A 15345-nucleotide genomic window follows, 5' to 3' on the forward strand; every position below is an offset into this window, starting at 1 on the left:
CTTCGTCCCAGTTTACCCTTCCCCTTCCCCATGTCCTCAAGTCCATTCTCTACATCTGCGTCTTTATTCCGGCCCTGCCCCTAGGTTCTTCAGAACCATGTTTTTTTTTTAGATTCCATATATATGTGTTAGCATACAGTATTTGCTTTTCTCTTTCTGACTTACTTCACTCTGTGTGACAGACTCTAGGTCCAAACACCTCATTACAAATAACTCAATTTCGTTTCTTTTTTTTTTTTTGCGGTACGCGGGCCTCTCACTGTTGTGGCCTCTCCCGTTACGGAGCACAGGCTCCGACACGCAGGCTCAGTGGCCATGGCTCACTGGCCTAGCCACTCCGCGGCATGTCGGATCTTCCCAGACCAGGGCACGAACCCGTGTCCCTGCATTGGCAGGCAGACTCTCAACCACTGTGCCACCAGGGAAGCCCAATTTCATTTCTTTTTATGGCTGAGTAATATTCCATTGTATATATGTGCCACATCTTCTTTATCCATTCATCTGTTGATGGACACTTAGGTTGCTTCCATGTCCTGGCTACTGTAAATAGAGCTGCAATGAACATTGTGGTACATGACTCTTTTTTAATTATTAACCAATAATTTATATTCTATATTTTGCTAAAAGTTATAATGGTTCCAAACAAAGGGTGGAAAAAAAAAAGATATTTGTGACCCTAGTGGCAAAAAGTTCAGAAGACTCAGTTATCTCTTTCCAGAAATATCTGCCTACCATGGACTAAAACTTCAAACTGATGTTGGTCAAAAAACTGTTTTGAGTCAGTTGTTGCAAATTTAACTGTGAAATTCTCCTGGATTTTTTGGTCACAATTCCTGCTCTCAGGTATAAAAGCAACTAAATTAATAATGATCACAACCAAGCATCCCTGTGACAAACCAAGAATTCAGACTTCATCAGACTGAAAAATGACTCTAGAAGCTTACTCAGAACTTAGGCATACTCATCCAACCATAAATAACCCATTGTATATCAGGACCAAGAAAACAGCAAGGATAAGTGTTGGAAAAGTAATAGAGAATGGGCCCTTCCACATCCTAGTTCTTTCTCTTTAGCAACTTACCTAAAGAGAACTCTCTCACATTAGGGCATTTTATTTGTCTCTAAATGAATCCTCAGTTTCATTTTATTCAGAAATGGAAAACTCGGAGTCAGATAATGGGGTACGCAACTGATATAAAGAACCTATTGATTATTACATGTGATAATAGGAAATATTAGGGAATGGGAAAATGGGAAAATTTTAGTACTGGATTTTCTTTTTGTTGTTGTTGTTGTTGTTGTTGTTGTTTGTTTTTGGTGGTACGCGGGCCTCTCACTGCTGTGGCCTCTCCCGTTGCAGAGCACAGGCTCCGGACGCGTAGGCTCAGTGGCCATGGCTCACGGGCACAGCCGTTCCGCAGCATGTGGGATCCTCCCAGACCAGGGCACGAACCCGTGTCCCCTGCATCGACAGGCGGATTGTCAACCACTGCACCACCAAGGAAGCCCTGGATTTTCTTTTTTTAATAAATTTTTTTCTTTTTATTTTTGGCTGTGTTGGGTCTTCGTTGCTGCACGCGGGTTTTCTCTAGTTATGGCGAGCGGAGGCTACTGTTCATTGCGGTGCGCAGGTTTCTCATTGCGGTGGCTTCTCTTGTTGCGGAGCACAGGATCTAGGAGCACAGGCTTCAGTAGTTGTGGCACACGGGCTCAGTAGTTGTGGCTCGGGGGCTCTAGAGCGTAGTCTCAGTAGTTGTGGCACACGGATTTAGTCACTCCGTGGCATGTAGGATCTTCCCAGACCAGGGCTCGAACTCATGTCTCCTGCACTGGCAGGCAGACCCTCAACCACTGTGCCTCCAGGGAAGCCCCCTGGCTTTTCTTAATAGAAAGAGTTTGTTGCTAAATTTAGCTTTAATAGACAATAGTTAATTCCATGAAAAACAGTTGGTTGTTTATTCTTTCAAAACGAAAATTTAGTGTTAGCTTTTCGGATAAATACTCAAAGTCTAAGCAAGTTTGAATAGTATCCAATCACATTAAATAGAGTTGTAAGGGCAAAAGGTTCAGAGAAACAGAATACCTAAACCAAGTAGTAGTTCTTTGAAACAAGCAAAACTAATCATACTTATCCTTTGTACTAAACCACATGCAAATAATGCAGTAACAAATTCTTTAGCATCAACCTGAATAACCAAACCACCTTAATATTGATCATTAACCTAATGACAGTGAGAAGAAACAAATTTGAAGTATTTACCTTGAGAGCACAAAAGATGCAGGAATCTCCCATGCATTTGTGAGTTGTAAGCTGCCTAAAGCTACGTCTGAAGATGTCCAAGTGCCATAAAACCTGATGAAAAGGGAAAATACTTCATTACTCTACGAAAAAACCCCATTTAATTTCAAATTCAAGAAGTCAAGCAAACATAGGTAGACAATAGACATTGTTACTCCCAAGAGAAAAGCTCATTCTAGTGTATTAAAAAAAAGGTCAAAAACGGTGAGGTATCCAACCAGAGGGATAGGTGACCATATTCTGGAAAACACACTAATTCGAACATAAAGTAGGTCACACAGAGAAAATATGATACTAGATACATCAAATGTGATCCTAAAGAGGGAAGTTATGGGTTAAAAACTGCGGAATAAGGATTTATTTCAATGGTCCACACAGGAAAACCATGAATATTTTAAAACTTATTTAGAAGCTTGAATGGTAGTGTGGAATTTTGTCTTTGTTAGATTTCTCAATTTTTGGACCTTTCTGAGAGAGGTGTGACCTCCTTAAGTCAACAGAATAAAAAAAATAATGGTGATATCAACAGTAATAAATCGGTTCATAGGGGGCAGAGTCAAGATGGCATACTAAGAGGACGCGGAATTCACGTCTCTGCACAACTAGGGTACCTACCAGGCACCGGTGGGGGACCACGGACACCTAAGGGGACAGGAGGAACCCCCAGCAACCAGGTAGGATGTGGGCCATTGGGGGGAGTGAAGGGGGAAGAGAAGTGGAGAAGGGAGGGGACTGGCATCCCTGAGGGGCGGCTGGGGGAAGGGATCCCATGCCTGAAGGGGGAAACTGGGTGAGCATTGGGAGGGCAGAGGATCAACAGGGATCGTGGCCAGGTTTCTCCTACCCACTTGGGCCCCCGGGAGCCTGCTGAGATGCCAGGCCTGATCCTCTGCCCACTGAGGCCCCCTACAGCCGCACGGGCCTGCAGGAGTGGGAGGGAGGGAAGGGGGAGCAAAAGTAAAGGCTGGACCTCTGGGACTGGCAACCCTGAGTGGTGGCTGAGGGAGGGGAGGAGTTGGTACACCCAGCAGGGCCCACCCATGGTTAGGGGTCCATCAGCAGCAGAGGGGACCCTGAGGGAGACAATGGGGGAGGGGCACAAAGGAACGGAAGGGAACCAGGCCAGCACCTTCTCTGTCCACTTATGCACCAGGGGGTCTATTGGGCTCCCGGGCCTAATCCTCTGTCCTCAGAGCCTCCCTCCTGCCGTGCAGAACACAAGCCCCGCCCCCACACCCCCACCAAAGGTCCCACCTCTACACTCAGAGACACCTTCCAACACACTGGGCCTAAACCCCACCCATACACCCTCACTAAGGGCCCTACCTCCAAACTCCAGAACTCCACACTTCAGAGGCCCTCCTTTCCACGTGCAGCTTCTCTCCTTCCCGTGCAGGTCCTAAGCAGAGGCCCCGCCCCATGTTTAAACACTGCCCCATCAAGGCCCCACCCCCAAGGCCTTTTACGGCTGAGTGGGTTCTGGAGCCTAGGCCCTGCCCCACACCCAAATGTCACTCCCCAACTCACCTATATCCTGCCCCACCCTAAACTCCACCCCTGCTAAGTTCCACCACCACCTAAACTCCGCCCCCATAGCCAAGGCTTTTCTTTTTTTCCTTTCTTTCTTTTTTCCTCTTTCAGATTGGGGTTCTGTTTCACCTTGTTGATTCACTGTTGTTGATGCTTTTATATTTTTATTTTTCCTAATAAATCTTTTACTTTTTCTAATTTTACTATATTCTTTATACTTTGTTATTATTCTCTCCTTTTGGCTTGTTCACCCCACCCCTTTTTTTTCTTCTTTTTTCTGTTGTGGTTTTATTTTACCTTGTTGCAGTTGTTTAAATTATAGTTTTATTTTTCCTAACATTTTTTATCTTTCTAATTTAATTTTGTTTTTTACACTTTGATATTCTACTGCTCCTTTCTTTCTTTCCTTCCTTTTCTTTTTCTTTTTTTTACCACACCACAAAGCTTGCAGGATCTTGGTTCCCAGGCTGGTGACAGGTCAGCCCCGACTTCCTGTGATGGGAGCTCCGAGTCCAAACCGCTGGACTAACAGAGAACCTCAGACCCCAGTGAATATTAATCAGAGTGAGGCCTCCTGGAGGTCCTAATCACAGCACCAAGACCCAGCTCTAATCCAACTGCCTGCAAACTCCAGTGCTGGATGTCTCAGGCCAAACAACCAGTAAGACAGGAACACAGCGCCACCCAACAAAAAAAAAAATCAAAGGACAAAAATATATGTTACAAACAATGGAGCAAGGTAAAAACTTACAAGACCAAATAAATGAAGATGAAATAGGCAACCTACCTGAAAAAGGATTCAGAGTAATGATAGTAAAGATAATCCAAAATCTTGGAAACAGGATGAAGAAAATACAAGAAACATTTAACAAGGATCTAGAAGAACTAAAGAGCAAACAAACAGTGATGAAAAACACAATGACTGAAATTAAATTACTCTAGAAGGAATCAATAGCAGAATAACTGAGGCAGAAGTACGGATAAGTGACCTGGAAGATAAAATGGTGAAAATAACTGCCAGGGAGTAGAATAAAGAAACAAGAATGAAAAGAATTGAGGACAGTCTCAGACATCTCTGGGACAACATTAAATGCACCAACATTTGAATTATAGGGGTCCCAGAAGAAGAAGAGAAAAAGAAAGGGTCTGAGAAAATATTTGAAAAGATTATAGTTGAAAACTTCCCTAACACGGGAAAGGAAATAGTCAATCAAGTCCAGGAAGCACAAAGAGTACCATATAGAATAAACCCAAAGAGAAACACGCAGAGACACATATTAATCAAACTGTCAAAAATTAAATACAAAGAAAAAATATTAAAAGCAGCAAGGGAAAAACAACAAATAATATACAAGGGAATCCCCATAAGTTTAACATCTGATCTTTTAGCAGAAACTCTGCAAGCCAGAAGGGAGTGGCAGGACACGTTTAAACTGATGAAAGGGAAAAACCTACAACCAATATTATTCTACCCAGCAAGGATCTCATTCAGATTTGATGGAGAAATTAAAACCTTTACAGATAAGCAAAAGTAAGAGAATTCAGCACCACCAAACCAGCGTTACAACAAATGCTAAAGGAACTTCTCTAGGCAGGAAACACGAGAGAAGGAAAAGGCCTACAAAAACAAACACAAAACGGTTAAGAAAATGGTAATAGGAACATACATACTGATAATTACCTTAAATGTAAATGGATTAAATGCCGAAACCAAAAGACATAGAAGGGCTGAATGGATACAAAAACAAGACCCGTATATATGCTGTCTACAAGAGACCCACTTCAGACCTAGGGACACATACAGACTGAAAGTGAGGGGATGGAAAAAGATAATCCATGCAAATTGAAATCAAAAGAAAGCTGGAGTAGCAATTCTCATGAGACAAAATAGACTTCAAAATAAAGACTTACAAGAGACAAAGAAGGACACTACATAATGATCAAGGGATCAATCCAAGAAGAAGATATAACAATTGTAAATATTTATGCACCCAACATAGCAGCACCTCAATACAAAAGGCAAATGCTAACAGCCATAAAAGGGGAAATCGACAGTAACACAATAATACTAGGGGACCTTAACACCCCACTTTCACCAATGGACAGATGATCCAAAATGAAAATAAATAAGGAAACACAAGCTTTAAATGACACATTAAACAAGATGAACTTAATTGATATTTATAGAACATTCCATCCAAAAACAACAGAATACACTTTCTTCTCAAGTGCTCACGGAACATTCTCCAGGATAGACCATATCTTGGGTCACAAATCCAGCCTAGATAAATTTAAGAAAATTGAAATTGTATCAAGTATCTTTTTCAACCACAACGCTACAAGACTAGATATCAATTACAGGAAAAAAACTAAAAAACACAAACACATGGAGGCTAAACAATATGCTACTAAATAACCAAGAGATCACTGAAGAAATCAAAGAGGAAATCAAAAAATACCTAGAAACAAGTGACAATGAAAACACGACAACCCAAAAGCTATGGGATGCAGCAAAAGCAGTTCTAAAGGGGAAGTTTATAGCAATACAATCCTACCTCAAGAAAAAAGAAAAATCTCAAATAAACAACCTAAGCTTATACCTAAAGCAATTAGAGAAAGAGGAACAAAAAAACCCCAAATAGCAGAAGGAAAGAAATCATAAAGATCAGATCAGAAATAAATGAAAAAGAAATGAAGGAAGCAATAGTAAAGATCAATAAAACTAAAAGCTGGTTCTTTGAGAAGATAAACAAAATTAATAAACCATTAGCCAGACTCATCAAGAAAAAAAGGGAGAAGACTCAAACCAACAGAATTAGAAATGAAAAAGGAGAAGCAACAACTGACACTGCAGAAATACAAAAGATCATGAGAGATTACTACAAACAACTATATGACAATAAAATGGACAACCCAGAAGAAATGGACAAATTCTTAGAAAAGCATAACCTTCTGAGACTGACCCAGGAAGAAATAGAAAATATAAACAGACCTATCACAAGCATTGAAATTGAAACGGTAATTAAAAATCGTCCAACAAACAAAAACCCACGTCCAGATGGCTTCACAGGCGAATTCTATCAAACATTCACCTATACTTCTCAAACTCTTCCAAAATATAGCAGAGGGAGGAACATTCCCAAACTCATTCTATGAGGCCACCATCACCCTGATACCAAAACCAGACAAAGATGTCACTAAAAAAGAAAACTACAGGCCAGTATCTCTGATGAACATAGATGCAAAAAGCCTCAACAAAATACTGACAAACAGAATCCAACAGCATATTAAAAGGATCATACACCATGATCCAGTGGGGTTTATCCCAGGAATGCAAGGATTCTTCAATATATGCAAATCAATCAATGTGATACACCATATTAACAAATTGAAGGAGAAAAACCATATGATCATCTCTATAGATGCAGAAAAAGCTTTTGACAAAATTCAACACCGATTTATGATAAAAACTCTCCAGAAAGTAGGCATAGAGAGAACTTACCTCAACATAATAAAGGCCATATATGACAAACCCACAACCAACATCGTTCTCAATGGTGAAAAACTAAAACCATTTCTTCTAAGATCAGGAACAAGACAAGGTTGCCCACTCTCACCAGTATTATTCAACATAGTTTTGGAAGTTTTAGCCACAGCAATTAGAGAAGAAAAAGAAATAAAAGGAATCCAAATGGGAAAAGAAGAAGTAAGCTGTCACTAAGCTGTTTGCAGATGACATGATACTATACATAGAGAATCCTAAAGATGCTACCAGAAAACTATTAGAGCTAATCAATGAATTTGGTAGAGTAGCAGGATACAAAATTAATGCACTGAAGTCACTTGCATTCCTATACACTAATGATGAAAAATCTGAAAGAGAAATTAAGGAAACACTCCCATTTACCATTGCAACAAAAAGAATAAAATACCTAGGAATAAACCTACCTAAGGAGGCAAAAGACCTGTATGCAGAAAACTATAAGACACTGATGAAAGAAATTAAAGATGATACAAACAGATGGAGAGATATACCATGTTCTTGGATTGGAAGAATCAACATAGTGAAAATGACTATACTACCCAAAGCAATCTACAGATTCGATGCAATCCCTATCAAACTACCAATGGTATTTTCCACAGAACTAGAACAAAAAATTGCACAATTTGTATGGAAACACAAAAGACCCTGAATAGACAAAGCAATCTTGAGAAAGAAAAACGGAGCTGGAGGAATCAGGCTTCTGAACTTCAGACTATGCTACAAAGCTACAGTAATCAAGACAGTATGGTACTGGCACAGAAACAGAAATATAGATCAATGGAACAGGATAGAAAGCCCAGAGATAAACCCATGCACATATGGTCACCTTATCTTTGATAAAGGAGGCAAGAATATACAATGGAGAAAAGACAGCCTCTTCAATAAGTGGTGCTGGGAAAACTGGACAGCTACATGTAAAAGAATGAAATTAGAACACTCCCTTAAACCAAACACAAAAATAAACTCAAAATGGATTAAAGACCTAAATGTAAGGCCAGACACTATCAAACTCTTAGAGGAAAACATAGGCAGAACACTCTATGACATAAATCACAGCAAGATCCTTTTTGACTCACCTCCTAGAGAAACGGAAATAGAAACAAAAATAAACAAATGGGACCTAATGAAACTTAAAAGCTTTTGCACAGCAAAGGAAACCATAAAAAAGAAGAAAAGACAACCCTCAGAATGGGAGAAAATATTTGCAAACGAAGCAACCAACAAAGGATTAATCTCCAAAATATACAAGCAGCTCATGCAGCTCAATATCAAAAAAACAAACAACCCAATCCAAAAATGGGCAGAAGACCTAAATAGACATTTCTCCAAATAAGATATACAGATTGCCAACAAACACATGAAAAGATGCTCAACATCACTAATCATTAGAGAAATGCAAATCAAAACTGCAATGAGGTATCGTCAGAATGGCCATCATCAAAAAATCTGCAAACAATAAATGCTGGAGGGGGTGAGGAGAAAAGGAAGCCCTCTTGCACTGTTGGTGGGAACGTAAATTGATATAGCCACTATAGAGAACGCTATGAAGGTTCCTTAAAAAACTAAAAATAGAACTACCATATGACTCAGCAATCCCACTACTGGGCATATACCCTGAAAACCATAATTTAAAAAGAGTCAGGTACCACAATGTTCAGTGCACCACTATTTACAATAGCCAGGACATGGAAGTAACCTAAGTGTCCATTGACAGATGAATGGATAAAGAAGATGTGTCACATATATACAATGGAATATTACTCAGCCATGAAAAGAAACGAAATTGAGTTATTTGTAGAGAGGTGGATGGACCTAGAGTCTGTCATACAGAGTGAAATAAGTCAGAAAGAGAAAAACAAATACTGTATGCTAACATATATATATGGAATCTATTAAAAAAAATTGGTTCCGACGAACCTAGGGGCAGGACAGGAATAAAGACACAGACATAGAGAATGGACTTGAGGACACATGGACGGGGAAGGGTAAGCTGGGATGAAGTGAGAGTAACACTGACATATATAGACTACCAAATGTAAAATAGCTAGCTAGTGGGAAGCATCTGCCTAGCACAGGGAGATTAGCTTGGTGCTTTGCGACCACCTAGAGGGGCGGGATAAGGAGGGTGGGAGGCAGACGCAAGAGGGAGGGGATATGGGGATATACGTATGCATATAACTGATTCACTCCGTTATACAGCAGAAACTAACACACATTGTAAAGCAATTATACTCCAATAAAGATGTTAAAAAGAAAATCTGTTCATAGTTTGTAACCTTGATACAATGTGATGAGAACAACATTTTACTTCTATGGTATTCCTCTCAAAAACCCATAACGCCAATCTAATCATGAGAAGCATATCAGACAAACTGCAGTAGTGGGACATCCTACAAAATACTTGACTAGTACCCTTCAAAATTGTCAAAATCATCAAAAACAAGGAAATTGTGTGAAACTGTCACAGCCAAGAGGCGCCTAAGGAGACAGGACAAGTAAATGTAAATGTAGTATCCTGGATGGGATCCTGGAATACAAAAAGACACTTCATAAAAAAACTCACGAAATCTGAGTAAACTATGAGTTCAGTTGAAAGAGAAATGGTGTAATATATAGCATAAATGCCTTAGGAAGCTCCTCTTATCTGGAAAACATTTAAATAGCACCATATATGAAAAGGCACTACTTTTGGAGCACCAGATTATAGCACACCTCCGAGGCTTCTTCATACTTTGGTGTCTATAGATATATATTTCCAAAAGTTCTTTGAAACACGTTACACTTCCAAATAAGCAACGCCTTTTTATAATAAATGTAATGGGTTCAATACATCTGTGGTGAACACAGCTTTCATACCAAAAGTTAGAATATTAGCTCATTGAAACAATTACTTTCAGCTTGTAACATGATTATAACAGGCACTCCAAAACTATCAATGTCTTCCAAGTATAAATATAAAAATAGGTATGTGTGTGTAAGTTATATGTTCTATATGGCACTGGAAATTAGAACAGAAATTTGTAAATATTATTGCTTAGACTGACAATAAAAATAGAACATATAGAAAAAAACAGAATTATAAAAACAGGACTATGGCCTGATAGGAGCTAAACACACACACATCTATATCAACACCTTTTTTTACCTTCCTCTAAATTACAAAAGTATTATTAGTTTATGCAAAGTGACTCAAAAAACTAATACGTGGGGGGAAAATAGCCTAACCAAACACCCACACCCACCCCCGCCCCTGCTGCAACTGCATACAATTTGTGGTAGTAATTAGTGAAGGTACTTACACTCTTTCTTTAGTTTGACAGCATAGAATTTTTGACTCTTGACAGCATAGAATTTTTTAATGTTTTCAAATAAAAATTTGAAAACAGAGTATGGAAGTTTCATTACATAAATAATCTTGACAATGAAACTTTGTCATTTGCAACATGGATGGACTTGGAGGTTATTATGCTAAGTGAAATAAATCAGAGACAGAAAGACAAATACTGTATGATATCACTTATATGTGGAATCTAAACAATAAAATAAACTAGTGAATACAACAAAAAAGAAACAGACTCACAGATATAGAGAACAATCTAGTGGCTACCAGTGAGGAGAGGGAAGGTGGGGGGCAAGATAGGGGTAGGAGATTAAGAGGTACAAATTATTCTGTATAAAATAAGTAAGCTACAAGGATATACCATACAACACAGGGAATACAGTCAATATTTTATAATAACTATAAATGGAGTATAACCTTTAAAAATTGTGAATCTCTATGTTGTACACCTGTAACCTATATAATATTGTACATCAACTTTACCTCAATTTTTTTTTAAAGACATTTTTAATACTACTGAGAAGACTAAACATGGACTGGGTATTAGATAATATTAATAATTTTAGCTAAACTTTTTAGGTGTGATAAAGTCTTTAAGATTATGGTTTTTTTCATGTCCTTATGTACTAGAGAAATACACTGAAGTATTTAAAGATCACATAATGCTTGGGAGTAGCTTAAAATAATTCAGCAAAAAAAGGGGGCCAGTGAATGAACTAAGACTGGTAAATATTAATCATTGTTGAGCCTGGTTGATGTGTACATGAAGATTCATAATACAAAATAAATAAGTAAATAAATAAATAAGCTTGACAAGATCCTTGTACTACAAATGAGGAAATTAAAATACTATTACCTGTACAAGGTCACAAGGCTAGTCTAAAGAAAGGCTAAAACTAGAACCCAGGTCTCCTAAGTCCAGTGCTTTTTATATCAAATATGTTGTCTTGTCTTTTTTTGGGGGGGGGGGGTATAATTGCTTTACAATGGTGTGTTAGTTTCTGCTTTATAACGAAGTGAATCAGTTATACATATACATATGTTCCCAATTGTCTTGTCTTTTTTTCTCTCATAACAACTTATTTTCTCATACATCTGAGGTGTAAAGCTAATATTTTACCCAAGCATAATTATCTTGGGTGGCAAATTTCATTTACTTTTACTGTGAAGAGGAGAAAAAAGGGGAAAGCAATCACTTGAAAGTTAGACCAAGGGGGATGAACCGAACACGCTATGGCCCTGATTGGGCAGGGCAGGCAGACAGACAGGAAGCTTTGGGATTCTGAGACAGCTAAAGTGGCAAGCAAGACAAAAAGGGAAAATTTAGAGTAGATAATCACCTTAGAGGAATTTATTTTCTACCAGCTCTGTGCAAGCATATCTGACCAGACACTGCAGGAGAGCTCAGAGGAAGGAGATGAAGAAGTAGACAAAGACTGGACCCCGATCAGAACGTGTGCTAAGAGCCTGAATATTATGAGACAAGAATAATATACCTGATTCATTTAAATTAAGTTCAAAAACAGGCAAAACTAATCTATGGTTGGTGGTTACCCTTCAATAGTGTTCACCCTTGGGGAGTGGTTAGTGACTGGAAGAGAGCACAAGGGAGTCTTCTGGAAGCTGGAAATCAGCTCTTTGTTAATCTGGGTGCTGTTTACATGGTTGTGATCAGTTTTGAAAGCTGAATTGTATAATTATGATACATGCATTTTCCTGTATGTATATTATACATCAATAAAAAGTAAAAAAGAATAACATACCTGAGAATCTTTCACTTGTGGAAAGAATTTTGCTTTCTATACTAGAGGAAAGCAACTAGGGTGATGAGACACCTTCGTCTCAAATGGAAAAAAAGGAAACAGTAGAGACTGTTCAGGAAAAAAGTCAATAAACAAGTAGTAAGATCATCTAGTCCATGTACCTCCCTTTAGACAGCTAAGTAGTAGTAGTTACAGTTATTATTTCTACTATCATTATTACTCTCCTCTTTTACAAATGAGGTAATTGAGACTCAAAGAGATAAAGTGACTTGCCTACGATCACAGAGATTAACTTAAAAAATGATCTTAGGCTGCTGACCTCAAACAGAGACTATCAAGTATTAGATTTAAAAGAGTAATCAGAAATACAGCATCAGCAAGTGAAAGTCAAAGTTCACCAAAAAGAAAGAAATTACCCTTACCTGCAAGGCACTGTTGAGGAAGCAGCTGTTTTGTCCTGGCTCATTGCTGAGGCCTTTGCTGGGGGCTATGGAGGTTGAGCTTCGAGGAGCAAACATCCCTTGGACACTACCACGGCCCCCTGAAAAATAATTTCTCTTCCAAGACATTATTGTTCACATTTAGCCTGAAAACACAGAGGAAGTTTTGTATCTTTTGGGGAGGGAGTTTCTGTCTGCTGAAGTCCTTAATATAAAGAGAATCCAGAATTTTTAACAAATTTATGTTGAAAGATTTTAAATTGACAACATTTCAAACATCATATATGCAGCTCAAGAAACTCAGGTATCCTTAGATCCACATGACAGAGCTGTCCTCTACTTGCTCCAAGCAATGCCCAAAATGTAACATGGCACAGGATTAATTCAAACAGAGAAATCCTTCCTTCGATTTTTCTTGAACTGCCTCCATAAAACCCTGGTGAAGTGGCTGTACTTCTCAACTCCAACAGAATCCAGGATCAGGGTAGGATGTGTTCTTTAGGCTTGTTTATAATGCTTCTTGTGGATTGAAGAATTTTCCAACTGGAAGGAGAGGCAGACGGATAAGCAAGAATCCAACGCAACCCTCCTCGCCTTCTATTGCCTCGTCCCATCATCCTCTGAAGTAAAAACCCAAGTTCTAAGCAACTGACATAGATTCCACAAAGCTAAGAAGCTTGTCTGAAATAAATGGAGTTTCTGTTGTTGTTGTTCTGCTGCTGTTTTTTAATATGCCCCCAACATTTTCTAGTATTCCATCCAGAACTTCAGAAAGTCTCTTCTCTTTTCCTCTGTGACTAGACTAGCCAGCTGTGCCAGAGAGCTTTAAAGAAAGAAAAAAAAAACAATCAAAAGCTTGCGTCATTTAATGACTCTACTAGCTTTGTGCGCTTCTGCCAAGATCAGCGTTGCCTCACCTCTCACTAAAACTTGAAACCGAGACAAACAATGCTCACCACCCCACCCCTGCAAAGAAATCCTAACAACAACAAAAAGGAGAAACACTCAAACCAAAGAGGTGGGAAGAAAAAGGTGTGCGCAGCTTTAGTCTCATAGGAGCCTCCTCCCAAATTTTCTAGGAGGAGAAGAAAGTGGACCTGGACAAAAATAAGAACTGAATGCAAACTTTCCAAAATCAGGCTAAGAAAAAAGTTACCAAGTAAACACACACCAAACTAGAAATTGAAACAGTTTGTTTTGGATGTTGTGAGTACAGAAATTTTTCAAGGTATTTTAAATGCTCATGGCTATAAAAGCCTATTTAAAGGTGGGAGGGTCATGTTATCAGTCTAGGCTCTGAGTAAAGATGTCCCATCCCAGAGAAACCCTCATGGTGAGTAAACCATATGTCCTTAACATCCAGTCCAAAAGAACTAAATCTTCTTCTGACCTGTTTGTTTGTATGTTACATTTTTTGCCAGAGGATCAGAGAGATAATTTGGGTTACAAATCACTTAATCCTCAGATTATATCCAAGGCATTCACAATCAGAGGCCATCCATTGACCAACATTAATTTTCAACTAATTAAAATGCCAGTGAGGCAACAAGGGAAAATTTCCTTGGAAGGAAATGCTTCTAATATTCACCTTTAAGTTTTCCTGTAAGGCTGCCAGGTCCACAGAAGGAAAAAATTAAGAATGTTAAATATTAAATTTGGTTTCTAACAGTTTCCCAAGCTTCTCCCTTCCTTCCCACCATCGTATGGATGACCTAAAAAAGCAAAAATGCTATAACATCTTAATCATTCTTGGTTCACCTAGCACTATCCATAGTGTGTTCAGTGGAAAAGCTGAGGCACAGGAACATTAAACGGTTGCACAGACTGTTCTTTCCCTTCTCTAAATTCCCAGACTATTTATAATCTACAGGTCACAGTTAAAGTATTAGATTATACATTATAGTGTCATATTATTCTGTATTTGTTTTTATTAATCTCTATTTGTTTTATATGGTGTCAGTCATATATCCTGACTATGACTGTATGAAATGAAATACTAACTAGTGTCAGACATGTGCTAAACAATACCGATATTCTTTATTTTATCTTCATAACAGCCCTATCATGTAGGTATTAATAGTTCCGTTTCACAGAAGAGTAAAGGGAGGCTTAAAGACATTAACTTGCCCAAATCAAAGCTGGTGTCAGAGCTAGAATTGTTTGACTACTTACTGTGACTTAATTATATATTTTATTATACTATTCCAAAAGCTCCTAACACAGTGCTAGTCTAGTCATAAGCAGGCACTCAATAAACACTGCCTGATGATTAGCATATAGCACCAGGCAGGACCCCATGTCTCCTACACAGACTACATGACCCTCAACCCTCTACACACACCCCATACACACCCCACTCGAGGCCACTAAGCAACTTCCAACAAGCCATGCAGCATTCCTTCAGCTCAACTGCTGCAAAAGAATGACAA

The 15345-nt window shown here is 38.8% G+C and overlaps 1 protein-coding gene across 13 annotated transcripts in view; it reads right to left on the reverse strand.

The window, feature by feature from the left end:
* Positions 1 to 15345, reverse strand: part of USP54 (ubiquitin specific peptidase 54) — a 118195-nt gene that overhangs the window by 59442 nt on the left and 43408 nt on the right. For 8 of the 13 annotated variants that reach the window (XR_007471418.1, XR_004485002.2, XM_049697265.1 and 5 more), the window contains 2 exons: positions 12899 to 13739; positions 2261 to 2353 (listed from right to left, as the gene is read on the reverse strand). Coding sequence is in view for 11 of the 13 variants with exons in the window: in XM_049697265.1 (XP_049553222.1) it covers positions 2261 to 2353; positions 12899 to 13045 (240 nt within the window). In the remaining 2 variants the exon portion in view is untranslated. Of the gene's footprint in view, positions 1 to 2260; positions 2354 to 3625; positions 4624 to 12898; positions 13740 to 15345 lie in introns of those variants that run through there. The other 5 variants (XM_049697267.1, XM_004273119.3, XM_033434103.2 and 2 more) reach the window with 3 other exon arrangements.

This window comes from Orcinus orca, chromosome 14 (assembly GCF_937001465.1).
Source record: "Orcinus orca chromosome 14, mOrcOrc1.1, whole genome shotgun sequence".
Taxonomy (NCBI): Eukaryota; Metazoa; Chordata; class Mammalia; order Artiodactyla; family Delphinidae; genus Orcinus; species Orcinus orca.